Here is a 17,826-nt window from a genome sequence, read left to right on the forward strand (position 1 = left end):
CTCCCTGGAACTGAGACTGCAACGTGCCCTCGTCGCCTTGGCCCAGGATGTACTGAACGCCTAACAGAAAGGATGTTCGAATAAAAATGTCACACCACCACCACCCAACGCACGCACAGAAAATACGAAATCGGTTGCAGAAATAATTCTGTGTTACGTCAGATCTATCCCAACCACCAGGTAACAGAAGGAAAGAACACATTTGTTCGTTTAAAGTGAATTAAAAATGGAATGCATTCTTCAGATGCCTCAGTCGGTTATTAGAGCCCTATCCAAAAATCCAGCAGGTTGTAGATGTGCCACGGCTATGCGTAAATTGGGACCTTGTTGGTTTGCTGATCATTGAGCTATTGGCAGTGGACTAGTAGTATTAGTTAATGGTATTAGGCTACTCGTATTGGGCTGCTGGTTTGGTGGCCTACTAGCTTACTTGCACGATGGCGTATTGATTTATCAGCATGAAGCTGCAGGCGTCTGTAAACATACGACCAGCACCTTCACGTTGTTACAGCACACAATCCTGCCAATTTCTGTGCACAAGCTTCAAAGGGCTACCTGAGCTCTTAAAATGTCTGATCTTGAACAAACTAAAATTATTTTTAAATGCGCTGCAAAACAGGGCTGCGGTAAGTTTTTAGACCATTTTAAACCAGAGTTAGAATACTTACAACAAACGTGCATTAAACTGTGCCAATGATGAACGCTTTGCCCTGACGAAGACAAATCCTCTGGTCGAAACGTCGGCAAGCTTCCTGAGGCCGGGTGCTTGAAGCTAGTAGAGAGCGAAGCTGTGGTACTTTCAGGGTGTCTGAGTCATTCAGCAACAGGACAGCGGCAACACGAAAAAGAGGTCGGGATCACTGTGTTGTCGCTGTCACGCCGCATATATTCATGGAAGCCAGAGTGAACGAACTAACCCAGCAGCAGTTGTCATATGGGTAGCCCAGCTCCATAAGGTTCTACAGCGTTTCGAGAGCCGGAGCAACCATTGTCGTGACCAGGCCGCTTCGGCCGCATTTCGTTCATCCGGATACATGATTACAGCCGTCACTTTACGAGTTATGTATTTTTTTATTATTACAAAAGAGCCGCACATTTCAGAAACCGTTTGTATCGAAAGGCGTTCTTGCGTCCAACTGGTATATTCATCAATCGCTGCGTGATTTATGAGTGAAGAAGGCCGCGTGCTCAATGCATAATGCACGGAACACACGAAAACCCACGCCGTTCCGCTATCAGTCTGCGAACAGGTGGCAGCAGTAGCTGTGTCATTTGTGACGGCAGTTTGACGTTACAGTACCATGCAGTTGTAAGTAGTGTGACGTCATGATCCGTGTAAATTATTTGTGACCACCTCTGCGCCACATGGCTTATGACGTCAAGTGGTGCAGGTGGGTGTGACGTCATGGCGTATTCACATTATTAACTTTATTCCTTCACAGCACCACGCAGTACTGCGACTTCACCGCACTGTGAGGCCATTTTGTTTTTTGTTATGATCGCTAGCGATGCCGGAAAGCCTGTCTGGTTGATACAGCTATGTCGCTGTGCAGTGAAAGGTGTTGCGTTGGAGGGAATAGATGGGTGGTGTAGATTGTGATGTCGAATCGTGCGTACCAACTCGTCAGTGACGAGCTCGGTCTCGGCGCATTCTATGTCTCAAGGGCCGTATTGCTGAAAACGCACTCCTCTTGCTCTTTCCCTCCACACGCGACCAGCTGGGGAGACATGCCCGCTCGGATCCTCTGGAAAGAAAATAAGGCGGTATTTGAAGATCTTATCAGACGGTTCGTTATTCTGTGCGACAATTTATGAATTCAGTGCAGCAAAAAAAAAAAAAGGTTTGGTTTGGTTTGGTTTATGGGGGTTTAACGTCCCAAAGCGACTCAGGCTATGCGGGCCGCCGCAGTGAAGGGCTCCGGAAATTTCGACCGCCTCGGGTTCCTTAACGTGCACTGACATCGCATAGTACACAGGCCTCTACAATTTCGCCTCCATAGAAATTCCACCGCCGCGGCCTGGATCGAAGAAAAAAAGCATGTGCATATGCAAATTTGCATCAACCATTTTAGGAGACTTCCATTCGCCCTGGTCCATGCTGTTCCATTTGTGTACAACCGTTACTGTTTGGTATATATATGATTCAAGGAATATTATGACAGTTTATATCTTTTCTGATATTGCCTAGCTAATATATACCAAGAATAAAAGATCGTGTAGTATTGTTGGGAAGGCGAGCAGGTAGGTATAACGCAATTTTCGTTGCCTTGCAGACTTAAAATGTACTCAGTGCCCAAGAGCCTTCTATCGAACACTGGCTAGCACTTGTAAAAAGGCTATGGGAGATCTCGCAGAACGCCTTCCATCTAGGTGCGAAAATGGACGACAGACCGCTCGGCATACTGCGCGGTGTTCGGGGCGTCAGTAGCCTATCCGAACTGTGTGCACATAAGGAGGCAGCAGCCATCTAACCAGACAATTTAATTTGCTAGCGCGGATGACAACAAAAACCATTGCCTGCTGTTGTAATTGTAACCTATAGGGAACCATGCTGTATACTTAGTCCTAAAATCACCGCCCTTGCCAACCATATCCTGCCCGTTGCATGATTAAGGGCTCCTGCTTTAGCCTCGTCTTTTGCATGCCCACGCTGCGCACACCTCCTCCCGGCGCCTTTCGAATGTGCTTATGTCAGATGATATATCTCTCTTCTTTCTTCTTCCGGCGCCACGCAGTACCGATTTCGTTAGCACGTCCACCTGCTCTCGGTTTCACGCTTTACTCGCACACGGAAGCTATTGACGATCAACTTAAGGATCTGTCCTTCTCGTCGGCCGAGTAATAAGCTTCGCGACGTGGTAGTTGCGTCTCACCTGTCGCAGAGTGCCGGGGGTGGTGACAAGGAAGTAGATCATGTACGTGGGAATCATGATCATGGAGACGAGTGCCATGAGCCAGCCCAGCATCTCACCCCACCACGGGTACGTGTACGTCTTGGCGTACACGAGCGGTTGGTACATGACCACAGAGAACAGGAATATGGCCTGCATGAGAGAGAACAGTTGGCGACATCTGATTTCGGTGATCGCCATCTGAAAGCCCCTGGGTGTTGTACCCTTCAGTGATAACAGTCGAGCGAGATGCCGCCGTGATCGTGCAGTTTTAACCTCTTAAGACTACAAACGGTTGTCGCGGTCCTGCGTGCTTTGTTGCCTGGCATCGAAGCGAACCGGCAGGTGACGCGAAGCATCACCTACAATTCCCTATGCGCCTGTGCCACTTTGCTTCAACACGCGGCTGGGCCGGAAGCACTGGCGCTTCGGAGAGCGAGGCTACGCACTCGCGTGTTCACCTTAAGAATGGGCGACCCGGTATGTTCTGTTTCGTGGTTCTTTCTTTTGCCACTCTGGCCTTTTCGCAGAGGGGCCTTCGCGATACTCGTCCAACAGATCCGTATCCGTTTTTACTGCTTCGAGTGCTCGTCTCTTGAGCAGGGTTATTTTTCCGTCTTATTCGTTTACTCGCTGTTTTATGATAATTTAACTTCGCTTATTAGCGATCTTAGTGTTAGGCGACATTGCAGAAGGTGGAGGCAAGAATAAGTTATTATACTGAAATAAACTTATCTGGTTTGTTATCACGGACAAAACGTCCTTCCCTTGTCAGATATAGAAAAAGCGCACTTTGTTATATCGTCGACGAGGTATGAATTTTCTCTGTAAAAATGAAATTGTATTCTTAGTAGCTTCGAGGCCAGTACCCGCAATATTTTTAGTTTAGGATAATGCAACTATTCGCGACAAACTGGCCGTTACACTTATAATTTTAGTTACACTTCGATGAGTGACGTCAGCTAAACGTGGGAAATGTTCAAGGCAACTTCGTGAGATGATGGCAGCTCGCTTTAAGGTGTGATTATAATAATTACTCCTAGACCATGCAATTGCTGCTCACGTACCACGCATACGGCCGGCACAAGCACAGACCAGCAGAACCGGAGCAGGCGTGCTGGCCGGTAGCCGATCATCATTTTGATGTGATCGGATATGTTGTCTGTCCCTGAAAAGATAATCGATTTGACATGGGTTAACTCACGGTATCATCAGAGCAAGGGTACAGTATTCAGGAAAATTCTTAAAAGTTGATTTTCTCTGATTAAAGAAATATAAATTGCATGAAAAGTAAACTTAACATACATATTGGTTCATGTTGTTTAAAGGTCGTTGACGCGACCTCAAAGTTTAACATTGACTAGTGGATTCCAACTGCTACTTTTAAAAACCTTCCGTTCGAGCTGGATTAATATAAGGTGACACGGCACCGCGATTATACATCCGCCGCAGTGGCGCAGTTGCTGAGATGTTCTGCTGCTAAACAGAAGGTTGCGGGATCGAATCCCTCCCGGCAGAGGCGGGAGGAGAAATCGACCGTGTGCGTTGCGGTGTGAGTTTCGAAAATATCTCGTCTACTGACCCGGAGGACTCAAATTCAATCCCGGCCGCTGTGGCTGCGTTTCAAAGGAAGCGAAACGCGAAAGGCGCTCGTGTATTGTGCGACGTCTGTGCAAGTTGTAGGGTCTGCTCGCGGGCAGGTCAAATCTCGCGCCGCTCACCGCGGGTAGCCTCGGACCCCTTCTTCCCGAGTGGCGGGGCGAGGGGAGCGAGGCTAGGAGAAAGCCTTCATAAGGCGAGACCGGGAAGGCTCTCGCTCTTGGACCAGCCCTGCCAAAGGACCACCTGACCCAGCTGCCACGACGACGACCGGCCCCCCCTGATGTGAGAATAAACCTTTTCATACAAAGACCTGCCTCGAGTCACTGCCTGTGCGTCCCCGCGCAGAGGAATTGCCCACAAATAATGGTGCCCCACGTTGGGCGCCATTATTTGTGGGCAATTCCCCTGCCTCGAGTGACTGCCTGTGCGTCCCCGCGCAGAGGAATTGCCCACAAAGTTGAAGGTCCCCAAGGGGTCGACATTAATCCGGGGCCCTCCACTACGTCACCCCTGATGTCCCTCATAAACCACGTGTTGCTTCGGGACGTTAAACCTCACAATTTAAAATTTTCGATCAAGCACTGCAGCACGACATACCATCGTGGCGTAAGGTAGTGAGAGCGGCCTGCTTCTAGTAGTGTAAGAGGAGAGGTCGACTGACTGTGGTTTCCTTCGATTTGAGTGCCAACGTCCCTATTGAAAAAACTCTGCGTGAGTTTGCACGAGAACAGTGATTTTTGTACGATCACGTTCATTTTGCACACAAATGCGCAGAAATTGTGCGTTACCTGTACGCATTCTGTGCGTCCTGTGTGTACATATGCGCGTACTGTGAGCTGATAGACGTTCACGCACACTCTTTGCGTATAAAAAATCGTGGACTCTCGTGGAGAACTCTCTGTACGTGGACATCTGCGTGCTGAGAGGGGGCTTGCCGAAGCTGTGCGTGCTTATGTGCGTACTGAGCAAGCTCAGTGAGGCTGCGTGTGGCCATGTGTGCGTTTGCTTGCTTAGTAGCAACTTGTCGAGACTGTAAAGGCCCATTTAGGGTGAAAGCAAACAAAGTTCGAGCATTCAGTTAATGATTACTTCTCAATAATGAGCAATAAGCTCACGTTTTGCTGTTTTATAATTTTCGTCTTGGCGTAAGTACCCATTAATCATTTTCAACTTCAGCAAACAAATAACCAAAAAATTATCTTTTAGTGCAAAATGGTTTCCTTCGATACTGCAGGGACCTGTACATGACAACATGCACACTGAGCAAGAGCTTGTCAACATTGCAAGTTTATAGTAAAATAATGTAAAAAACAAGCTGCTAATGACTTTTACAGCATCCTTCAGTTCTTCCTTTAACCAATTCTGAAAGTTACAGATATCTTATAGATGCATGATGAAAGCCATCCAGAGCACTTATGTTGTTGCCCGTCATGCAGACAGCCATATTTCGAAATCAGAAGCAACACAACCATTTGTTGCTTGCACTCGAAAGGATCGAGTCAATCAGTGGAATAACTCTGAAAGGGCAACAGTGTTTGTTAGGTGCAACAAACAAGCTTGAGGATATAATCAGGTTCAATCAAACATGACGTGCAGAAAGCGAATTGTGAGCTGTAACAGGAATGTTACGAGGCAATTTCCAAAACCATTTCCAAAGCAATTTCCAAAGTCATTAGCATAAATTTACATACACGTATAAAGGCCATGTAAGCCTACACGAAAAGACAGTTTTGAATTCACAGTTGGTGTCAAAAGTTCAGAAATTAGTGCCCTCTCTCAAATTCAGTGACAAATCACAGATCGATTAATTAATTCCCAGTATGGCTCCAGAACAAATCCAATGAATCTCAAATGTGCGAAGTATATATACCACACATGTTGCCTGATTAGCACCAGCATTGCATGATGCATGACGAAGTATCACTCTCTTCATTGTTCTTCAATCTGTTTTGAAATTTGCACTACCACAAAGACCATCTGGATGCGCTATTATTCCGTCATAATGCTGAGAGTCACATTCGGAGACCAAGAGCAACACAACAGTGTGCTGCACATGAGTGGATATAATGCACTGGGACAACTGTGCACAGTAAGGAACGCTTGTAAGGCGTCAGGTATTTGCTTGGGGAATGTAATCGAGTTCAGTTAGTTAGTTATATTGATTTTAATGGCGCAAAAGCAACTGAGGCTATGATGCGCCAAACACAAGGTTAGAGTAATCGAGTTCAGTCATGTTTCATGTGTAGAAAGGAAGATAAAAGTTGTAGCAGAACTATGAAATCCAACATCCAATACTGAACTTCCCCAGGTGATCTACACACACATAAAAAGCACGAAAGGATAAGCTCAGCGGTACTGTTAAGTTTGATGCCCTTTGAGGTTTGACTTGCGCGTCTGTATGCAACCATCAGATACCATCTTGAAGTTACCAGAATGCCCAAAACAACTTTGTTGAACTGTTCTACTCTAAACTGAAATACTTTTCCTTAAAACATTTTTTTTTTGCGACATGCTGTGTAGCTAATTATAAAATAAAGAAAAGAAGCTGATAAAATTTTCTCATCTCAAACGTACTGATAAGTACACAAATCTGAGTGCTTTCAAGAGAGGTGACGCACCCGGTATTCAGTGTCCAGAAGCATACATAATGCTGCAGAATCCTATAGCAAGAAAATTTCTTTTAGTTGACAGATGGCTATGTCTGGTTACAAAGTCAATACCAAGTAAGGCACATATCCTAACCTGCAATTACAGGAAGCTGCACGTGCTTCATAGGCTGTAACTCCGCCAATAACTACTACATATTTCCCACCTCTAGCACGAGTGCGGAATCAATATACAGCATGGAAACAGCAGTTTTGTTGCTTTAGCTTCTTTACTATGCTGTTTAGGCAAGAGACGAGTTGAAATATTTGCATGGGCAGTTCTCGATTGAAGTAACGGAAAAAACATCCGCACTCCTTTCTGCTGAAGCGACTGGTGGACCACTTTTGCATGTCGCATCTCGTATGACTTGCTAAGGGTCCAGACTGACACACGCACTTCGTCAAACCTTCACACAAAACACTCTTCGCTTTTGCTATAAGCTCCGGCCACAGGCAGTAAGTGTCCCGTCACCGTTCACATCGCAAAAGAAGGCAGCGCTCGCAGGCGGTCAGTTTGAGCTGACAGCGACAGGCGTTGCAGGCACACCGCCGACAAGGAAGCCACACTGTAGAAGGGCGCCGTCTTGTACTCGAAACACACCACAGAAACAATGGCCACTGTCGCTGCTTATGAGCCAGGCATTTTTGCAACGAAGTTAGCAGTGCAATAGGCCGAAAGGTGCGACTCATCAAACGACGGCACCGCACTGCTGACCTCATTATCGTTGTCGACCAGACATCCATAACACATATGCCCCGACGGATCGCTTAATTGGGAGCTGCTACTACTCTTGGATGAGAGCGCGCCCACCGGCAGCACACACCGGTAATCCTTCTTCTTTTGCGATTCCAGCACAGTAACAGCGGCGCGCAAGCATAGCGCAAGACCGCCCAGCAGCAGCACGAGAAAACAAGCGAAGCTCAAGGCGGTGATCTCAGAAACCATGCAGCATGTCGGATAGGCTTTGGATTTGACGCGCTAGACTATGCCCACTCACGCACGCACGCACGCACGCATGTACCGACACGCATATTCATGCGTCCACGCGTCACAAATTTCTCAAGTTTTTAATGCTAATATGTGCACAAGAACTTAATTATTTTTGTAACGAAAGTTTCATTTGGTTTTAGTCCTTTGCTATCGCACTGCCCAAAAGCATAGAGCCCGAAAGAGACGACCTGGAGGAATGCCTGGAGGCGATGCCTTTCTAAACGGGCCGAAGGAAGCCGGAACTGGCCGAAGCGCTAGCCAACGAACGCAGCGTCTGGGGAGGGACAGCATGGCAGTCAGCGGCATGAGCCATCGCTGGCATGAGCATTTGTCACTCTTCCGATATGTGATGTGCCGACAGCAGTGAAATTCGCTGGTGCGATGTACGAAAACGTGGTAAGGTGCTGAGTAAACCTGCGTTTATAGCGTGCGTCAGCGGGCTCGGCGGATAGCGCGTCGTCCTTTGCGCGCCTTCACTGGAAACGCTATGCTGACGGCGGGGCTCATTTCCTCCATGGCGGAGCAGCTGGTGGGAGACCACTACCCGGGTGACATCTCGCATCTTTGGGGTAAGTTAATTTTCTTCGAACCTGTTCATTATTTCAAAGCCTTTGCGCACAACTGGCCACGTCAACACAGCTAGTACAGAGACGCGAAGACGCAGTGCCTATCGCGGCAGCACGCAGTGCCTATCGCGGCAGTACGCAGTGCCTATCGCGGCAGCACGCAGCGCTGAAAGGTTGTTTGCTGGCGGCACACGGGCATGAATGCGCGTGTAGTGTTAGTGGTCACACGGTCATGGTCAGTATGCCACGCAAATATGCACAGCTGATCCGATCGCGGGGTGCACGATATCGGCGCCGTACTGCCGCCGTACTGCCATTCATCTCTCGCCGAGAATGGAATATGTGCCCGCTAATAGATCTTCGGCCCGGGCTTTACATTCTCGCCGCATGTTACGCTGTAATTGAAGTAACAGCGCTCGAGCAGTTTAACTACGTAGACTGCGATTCAGCTGTATGCGTTAGGATTGAGCTTCCTCCTCTTTCACTTGTATTTCACTTGTACTTTTATAAATTGTGTATTTAAGGTGCGAAGCTCCGTATGATCCAGCTGCGTTCGCCAGTGTAGTCGAGCCTTGAATAGCAGAACGGTGAGATAAAAACAAATTGCTCTGAAGTTTTTCGCCTCTATTTTGGCATTCGCTTTTTCATACTTTGGCTCGGAGCTGAAATGGTACAAACAACTGCAAAATGCACACAGGTGCCCTAGCTCCATTTGCCCTAAATCCCGAAGTTGCAGTGAAATTTAAGTGTAATTGAGCCTTTAATATGTACGAAGCATAAACTTGATTGTTTCATGATTATAACCAATGGCGGAAATAAATCTGACTTTGACTTAAATGTGCTGAAGTACCTCTCCAATACCTTATTTGATGTTAAAGGAAAAAGTGTGGTTTTCCTGCAATTGGCACTATTAATTCATCATACCTGTGAGAATGTGAAATCAGTGCTAATCATGCCAGATTTCAAATTGAGGGACGCATGCAGAATTTGAAGCAAACCAGCCTTCTACTGAAAATATCGTTCTGCTGTGGTCTGTTCTTTTGAATGGTGGCATGTATTGTAGAAACGATGCTGGATATCGATATGCAAGTGATGTCTCGTCTGAGGCTAGCTTGTGAATGACTGCCGTGGTTATGAATTTCTTGTTGCATGGCCCACTTCGAAATGTGGTTAAACAGTCGTGTTCCATTCTGCGACCGGCTCCTTTTTGTGCTTTGCATTTTTATTTTTTTGTTTATTTTTATTTAAAAATACTGCAGGCCTATGTGGCCCAGGCAGGAGATTTTGCCTTACATGCTTGATTCTAGTCCATTTTTTGCACTGTGCTGCTGTTAAATGTGTCTTTTTACCTTGCAGCAAGCTCCACATAGCTTTACCAGCAATGCCTCTTCCAAGCTCTCCAGTATAGCTGTGCCAGCCTTTCACTTGGTGCTAGGATGCCCAGCAAGCAAGCAGGCTTTTGAGGTAAGCACTGAAGACATCTTCCGACACAAGTAGCTTTTATTTTCCTAGTCCAGTGCTACTTGTGTGACCCCTCGTTATGTTGATTTTGGCAAGTTAGGTTGCCTATTAAGGGCTCTCTTTTGTTTTTCACCTGCTGCTGTGGCCTACTGCATTGGTGTTCGGCTACTGAGCCCAAAGACGCGGGATTGAATTGTGGTGGCTTCGTTTTGACAAGGTGAAATGCATATTTGCTCGTGTGTTATGCAATGCCAGTGCATGTTAAAGAATCTTTCGTGGTCGAAATTTATGCACAGCCCTCCTCTATGAATGGAGCTATTGTTCAACTTTGAGGCATTAAAGGGACACTGATGGCAAGCTGAAGTTGACCTGTGATGATGAAGTTCCGCATCCTAACCACAAAGACGACACTTTTTCTGAAAGTGGAGCTTTATAAGCCAGAGAAAGCAAAACATACAATTGTCATCAGCACCGGCTGATTTCGGAGGTAAATTGCGATGCGCTGACTCCGTTTTTTTTTTGCACAGATTACAGAGGCTAGGCTGAACTGCCATTCACCTCAGAACGGTTATCATGGAGTCCTTTGTGTAGACTTCATGAGTTCAAATCGAGTGGCGGGAAAATTTTTAAATGTAATTTTTGCGCCAATCATTGTGTTGATGGCCTTTGCGCTGCTGTTAAAAACCGGGATAGCAGTATGGTATCCCATAAAACTAGGTTCAGGACTTGCAAGATGTGGTTTATCACATTCCGCTAGCTTGTGCAAGAAACTACTTCAGGGATATGTGCAGATGTCTTTAATGTGTTCCTGAGTGAGCACTAACTCATTAGGGGGAAGGCAGCTTCTAATCTGGCACTACAGTGCCAATGTCGTGAGTGTAAATCATAAGATGACCCATCAGTGTGCACGCCTGATTTCTGTGACACTTCAGTGGTGTATAGAAGTGGTAAACAAATCTGTAAGGTATTTGATGCATATCTCCAAGGCAACGGCTGTATGAGTAGCGAAGCCATTAGTCAATCTTCAACGGAAAGAATTTTCTCTTTTAGATGGCGTGCTTGTATATCAGTGCCAGTTATTTGTTGTCCTGCCTTTCGCTGGTGTGGGTCATGTGTGGCGCATCTTCATGCGAGCCTTCTTTTCCTTCACAAAAAATTCAATTGATAGTCCAACCTGTTTTCTTCTCTTTTCCTGTGTTGCATCTTTTGGCTGGTTTTAAATCTGTAACTGAGCTCAGACCGTGATAATTACAGCCGGAAAACAGGGCTACTGAATGTGAGATTGGCATACATGCATACTGTATGTGTGAAAGTGCAGTTTACAATATTCAGAATGCTTGATAGCGTTACAAGAATCTAAAATTTTGTTGGAATTCCTATTTGTTCTCTGTTCAAGTGTCGAGAGTTTTTCCGCTTCATCGTGTGATTAGAGCCACTTTGGTACTTAAGCTGAAATCTTTTCTTTAGCCTGCATGTTTCTCACTTTTGGGGCAGAAACGTGGAGGCTAATTAAAAGAGTTCAGCTTAAAAGAGTATAGACACCTAATCTTGGTGGCATGTTTTCTTCTCTATAATGATGTGGAAGACACTACTATGCATGAATCACCATCTGGTATTCGCGTGAGACCGCTAAATAATTTATAATCAACTTTTTCTGCCATCCTGTTTCGGTGAACTATTTGACTATGGCTATGACATCAAAGAGAGGTTATAGGTCACGTGAGGCGTGGAAAAACTGCACTTATAATCGCTGCTTCATCATTTTAATTCGCTACAGTGCTGACGCCAGCATTCCTTAAGAGCCAGAAGTACCAATTGTATTGCAGTTTTTCATGCCTCACGTGGCCAATAACCTCGCTTTGACATCACAGCCATCATTCAGCTGTCGAAACCGAAACAAATACAGCAGGAGAAAGAACTTTGATTATAAATTATTTAGCGGTCATAGGAGGATGCCATGTGGTAATCCGTGTATAATACTTTATGCCTTATTACATAGAAAAAAACACGTGCCAAACGATAAGGACAGCAAAGTGAGCTATGGAAAGAAAAATGATAAGTCTAACATTAAGAGACCAAAAGGGGGCGGAGTGGGTGAGGGAACAAACGCGGGTTAATGACATGCTACTTGAAATTAAGAGGAAGAAATGGGCCTGGGCGGGGCTTGTAATGCGAAGACAACATAACCGCTGGTCCTTAAGGGTAATGGAGTGGATTCCAAAAGAATGCAAGCATAGCAGGGGGCGGCAGAAAGTTAGATGTGCGGATGAGATTAAGAAGTTTGCGGGGATATGGTGGCCACACCTAGCAAAGGACAGGGTTAATGTGGAGACATGGGTGAGTCCTTTGCCCTGCAGTGGGCGTAGTCAGGCTGATGATGATGGTATGTGTCGCACCTGCTGCTTCGTGCTATCAGCTGGCCCATGCTTGGCCGACCAGACTGACCAAATTTGTGATGTGGGTTTTCTATTGCACCTGCATTTGTGTACACAGAGGGCTTGAATGGTAGCAGGTGATCCTGTGCATGTGTTCACGCCACAGCACACATGACCCACACTGAAAGCTTCTCTGCCTTTAGTAAGACAGCTGCATCAGTCTGGGGCATAACGTATCCCAGTGCTAGAGTATGAGTAAATTGCTCTGGAAATTTAATCTGGTATCAGGTAGCATAGCGCAAAAGAAGGCTAGCGCGGCTGCCTAATATTTTCTTGGGCAGCTGTGTTGGATTTTCAGTGCCTGTTAGTGTAATCCGTGAAAGTTCACTGTAACCCATTCGTTTCTATGTAAATTAGGAAGTCCTTAGAGCCCTGTACTTTTTAATGATAATAACAAGGTAATGCAGTAATTCAATTGTACCTGTTCTCTTTCAACACAGTAAAGTGCTGCTGGGTCGAGTTCACAGTTTTACTGTGTAGGTGTGCTCGGGCTGTCATCATCATCATCAGCAGCAGCCTGACTACACCCACTGCAGGGCAAAGCCTCTCCCATGTCTCTCCAATTAACCCTGTCCTTTGCCACTTGCGGCCACTGTATCCCCACAAACTTCTTAATCTCATCCACCCACCATTTTTTCCTGTGTGTGTGTCTTTTTCGCCATTCTGAAATTCAATCATACAAATGGATTGATGCACGTAGTGTCAGGTGCGTAATGTGATACCACCAGCTCACCCCAAGCTGTGCTCAGATTTGCCTCATTGCTGCAGGAGCAATGAGGCAATGAGGACCTTGAGATAGTATGGCTACTTTGTCGCGCTGCGCCCCAAACCGTACTGCTGGGCGTTTGTTATAGAGCGCCAAATACCAACTCCGATTTCTCTCGAATTCTTAACGACGTGATCAGCCAATTAACGAGGAAATACCCAAAAGCGCATATCATTCTTTTTGGAGACTTCAATTTTCCAGAAATCAACTGGCAGACACAGACAGCAGTCGGCAACAGGGAAGCGAATGATTTTATCGAGGTCTGCCTGAACTTCAACTTAACTCAAGTGGTATCTGAACCGACCCGCGTTGCAAACATCCTAGATCTAATCCTGACTACCCACCCGGAAGCCCTCTCATCTATCACTTATCTACGCGAAATCAGTGACCATAAAGTAATCCACGCCACATTTGAATTCCACCCATCACGACGCCAGAATCAAAACAAAACTATTCGCCTCTACGACAAAGGAAACTATGAAGCCTTTAGTCTTGAATTAAACCAATATCTCACAACATTTCAAGCATCTTTTCACGATCATTCAGTAAATGATAATTGGTCCCGTTTTAAGAAAAAGGTTAGCGAACTAACCGATAGATACATCCCCAAAATAAGCTTCCACTCGGACCGCCAGAAGCCATGGTATACCAAAACGATAAAAAGACTCGACAATAAAAAGAAGCGCCTTTTCCGTGCGGCAAAATTAAAGCAATACGACGAGTGCGCATGGGAAAAATACTATACAGCCGAACACACCTACCTATCAGCAATTCGCAACGCAAAATACTCTTTCCTTCACAACGACCTCCCCAAATTGTTGACTTCCAATCCCAGAAAGTTTTGGCAGGTCATAAGTGAACACCCGGCACATACCATCACTTTAACTAAAGAGTCTGGAGAAGAAGCTGATGACATTGAGTGCGCTGACATTTTTAATAACGCCTTCTCATCTGTGTTCACTAATGAAATTCACCCACCAACTGCAACTTTCGCCGTCAATATAGAGTCCAGCATGCCTGCTATCGCGTTTTCTGAAGCCGGCATTTCCTCGCTCATTGAACACCTTAAAACTTCATCATCGGCCGGCGTCGACGAAATTAACTCCAAAATACTGCGCAACACTAAGAATATTTCTGCAATGTTCTTATTGTTATTGTTTTCACAGTCGCTTTCTACAGGTTCCATTCCGGATGACTGGAAAGTGGGAAAGGTCATTCCCGTCTTTAAGTCCGGTAACAAAGATTCTCCTTTAAATTACCGTCCGATATCATTAACCAGCATACCTTGCAAAATCATGGAACACGTCATCTATTCTCAAATCATGGACTTTCTTGACGCTAACAACTTCTTTCATCCCTCACAACACGGGTTTCGCAAGGGTTTGTCACGTGAAACTCAACTGGCCGTCTTTCTTCATGACGTTCACTCTAACCTCGACCTAAATTTACAAACTGACGCTATTTTTCTAGACTTTGCTAAAGCATTTGATAAAGTTCCCCACAGGCGTTTACTGCTAAAACTAACCATGCTAAAACTGCATCCTAACGTCTTATTGTGGATCGAAGAATTCCTTTCTAACCGCTCCCAGTTTGTTCTCGTTAACAGCCAGAGTTCCAACCCTCTTCCAGTAACATCAGGCGTACCCCAAGGTTCTGTACTTGCTCCCCTCCTATTCTTAATCTATATAAACGACTTACCCTCAAACCTGGTTTGCAATGTTCGTCTGTTTGCAGACGACTGCGTTATTTACCACACGATTTCTAACACCTTTGACCAATCACAGCTCCAAAACGACATTGACACAGTGCATGCCTGGTGCGATGACTGGCTAATGTCGCTTAATCCTAATAAATGTAAAATCGTATCTTTTCACCGCCGGCGTAACCCCCATATTTTCCCTTACTCCGTTGCTAACGTTCCACTAGAATCTGTATACTCATACAAGTACCTAGGTGTCACCTTGTGCCAGGATCTCTCCTGGCGCTCTCATGTAACGAACATCGTCGCATCAGCTAACCGGTCATTGGGTTTTTTGAAACGTCATCTACGGCACGCCCCTCAAAGTATTAAACTTCTCGCCTACCAATCACTCATTCGACCAAAACTAGAATACGCATCTGCTATCTGGAGCCCGCAACAAGCATATCTCATCAGTTCACTAGAATCTGTCCAAAATCGCGCCACGAGGTTCATTCATTCTGCCTATTCATACGACATCAGTGTATCGTCACTTAAACGACAATCAGGATTATCAACTCTTGCCCATCATCGTCGCATTGCTTCTCTTAGTCTGTTTCATAAGTTTTTTTACAGTTCCCTCGGACAACCACCCTACATCACACCGCCCGCTCGCATATCTCATCGCACCGGCCATCCACTGCAAGTGTCATGCCAACGCGCCCGCACCGTTACTTTTCCGCATCTTTTTTTCTTCGCACTGCTAAAGACTGGAATGGCCTTCCCCACGACGTTGATGCCATCACCTGCCAATCAAGTTTTGTGAACAATTTAAATATGCATTTCATAAATATCATGTAAGCAATCATATTCAACCTATATTTGTACTCCCACCCCTTATGTAATACCCCCAAAGTGGGGCCTTTAAGGTAATAAAGTGAAGTGAAGTGAAGTGAAGGCAGGCTTGAGGCTGAGTGGTGCAAAAACATGATTTTTCAAGAATGTCTTTGTGGAAATTGCAATTAATCATGTGAATTTGCTTTCATTTTAGGAGCTGCGCACAAGCTGTGCGCCTTTCCATGCTGATCATGCTGGCCAGGTACGCTTATGGTTACATTACTAGGTTGTTTTCATAATGGCAGTTGTGGATTTCTGTGTGGTTTTAAAACATAAATTGTATAAGTATTTGGCCTGCCACAAAAGTATAGTGGTGCATTCAAGGCCAGTGTTACAAAGGGATGTTTTGATTGCTGCAAGAACTTGAAGGCCCCTGTGTGGTCACTGTGGAAGGCCCCCTCCCTACTTAGGAATTGCTTTTTGGGTTACTCAGTCATTTGGCAGAGGAATATTGTATAGAGATAAGGGATGGAAGAATGCTTCCAACTAAAGAAAAAAATCCAGCAAGCAGTCATAAAAGCAGAAGTACAAAAATGGCAAGGCTTTCTCTAATTTACATCGAATCTTTTTCACTTAGACTTCTTATTGCATAGAACGGCTGATGCTTGGCTTACACACATATTTTCTTTAGGTATGCAGTAGGTCTCACATTCTTGTATGATATGGTCACGGTGCCAAAAAGTGATAGTGGTGTTAGAAAACTCGGAATATAGAGGAATGTCTTACAATCAGCAGCGAGACGGGAGGCCAGTGTTCCTCGAACTAAGTTCGTGCACCTTTCATGTCTGGCTGATGCAGCAGCTGTTCTGGTTATACAACTTCAAGTAGAAGTTAGATACAGAGCACCAATAGCACTATCTATACAAGTCGCAGTGTGCTCGACATTGCACTCGTTTCGCTTACATGCTCCCATCTTTCATTTGTTAAAAAGTGGCCAAAAGTGCTCAATAAGTTGAGTAGGCATCAGAAAGGCACTCCGACCTCATATATAGCTGTAGAGTTCTTACAGAATAATATAACTTGTGTAAGTATGGAATGACCACAATTGAAAGGCCACATTTCTTTTAAACTAAAGTGGCTGTTTGGATTTGTTGGTCAGTGATCATGGTTAAAGAATGCAGTGTGAAAAAACAAGGACAAATGAAAAAGTGTACAGGACTGGCGGGTGTCCATTTCTTCGTTTGTTTTTGTCTTTTCGCACTGCATTCTTTAACCGTGATCACATTTCTTTGTCCTTTACATTTTTTTACAAAGCTCGTGCTTGCAAATGTTAGAACATACGAAAAAAAAATGAAGCCTGGCTGATAACCGCCAGAAATTTTGACCTGCCAAATATACTCACGAATGCAACAGTGAGACAGGTGGGCAAAAAACATCAGTACAACTTTTTTAGATTTTTGACAGTAGTGGTGCTTGTACTGCAGCTCTGTTGCCTTCATGCATATATTTTGTAAATGAAAGGTTTTTGTGACTTGTAGCCGGCCTTCAAGGTGCTGGTGTTTTGGCATCTGTTTTAACCTCTGTATGCAAAAGCCTTGCCAAAAATAGCTATCAGGAAATGCGTCTATTGGAAGAAAAGTGACATAGGATTGCGATCATTCCGTACATACACCAGTTATCTCGTTCTTTGAAGAATGCTGGAGCCAGGTGCAAGGTTGTGCGGGCTTTTTGGCCCCTAATAAGCTTGAGCACCTTTGCCCACTCATTGACTAATGGAAGACAGGCATTAGTAAGTGAAAAAAGCACAATGTTAGCACAGCTTAACAAATGTAAACTGTGCTCGGTTGTGTTTTTTCTCATTTCTTTGCTACATGATTGAAGATAAAGGTGCTATCAAAGTAAATGAAAGTAAATGGAAGGCAGTATTAGTGAAAATTTTTGATTTCATAGCCTA

At 45.2% G+C, this 17,826-nt stretch overlaps 1 protein-coding gene across 1 annotated transcript in view; it reads right to left on the reverse strand.

Moving 5' to 3' along the window:
- Positions 1-1,061: 1,061 nt before the first annotated feature.
- LOC149358610 (sodium- and chloride-dependent GABA transporter 1-like) overlaps positions 1,062-17,826 on the reverse strand; it is a 56,553-nt gene continuing 39,788 nt past the window's right edge. Inside the window, exons 12-14 of the mRNA XM_089570734.1 lie at positions 3,959-4,059; positions 2,874-3,044; positions 1,062-1,745 (exon numbers count right to left, since the gene is read on the reverse strand). Of these exons, the coding sequence (XP_089426860.1) occupies positions 1,653-1,745; positions 2,874-3,044; positions 3,959-4,059 (365 nt within the window). The 3' untranslated portion in view covers positions 1,062-1,652. The remainder of the gene's footprint in view (positions 1,746-2,873; positions 3,045-3,958; positions 4,060-17,826) is intronic.

The sequence above is a fragment of the Amblyomma mixtum genome, chromosome 2 (assembly GCF_055824585.1).
Source record: "Amblyomma mixtum isolate Tamu chromosome 2, ASM5582458v1, whole genome shotgun sequence".
NCBI lineage: Eukaryota > Metazoa > Arthropoda > Arachnida > Ixodida > Ixodidae > Amblyomma > Amblyomma mixtum.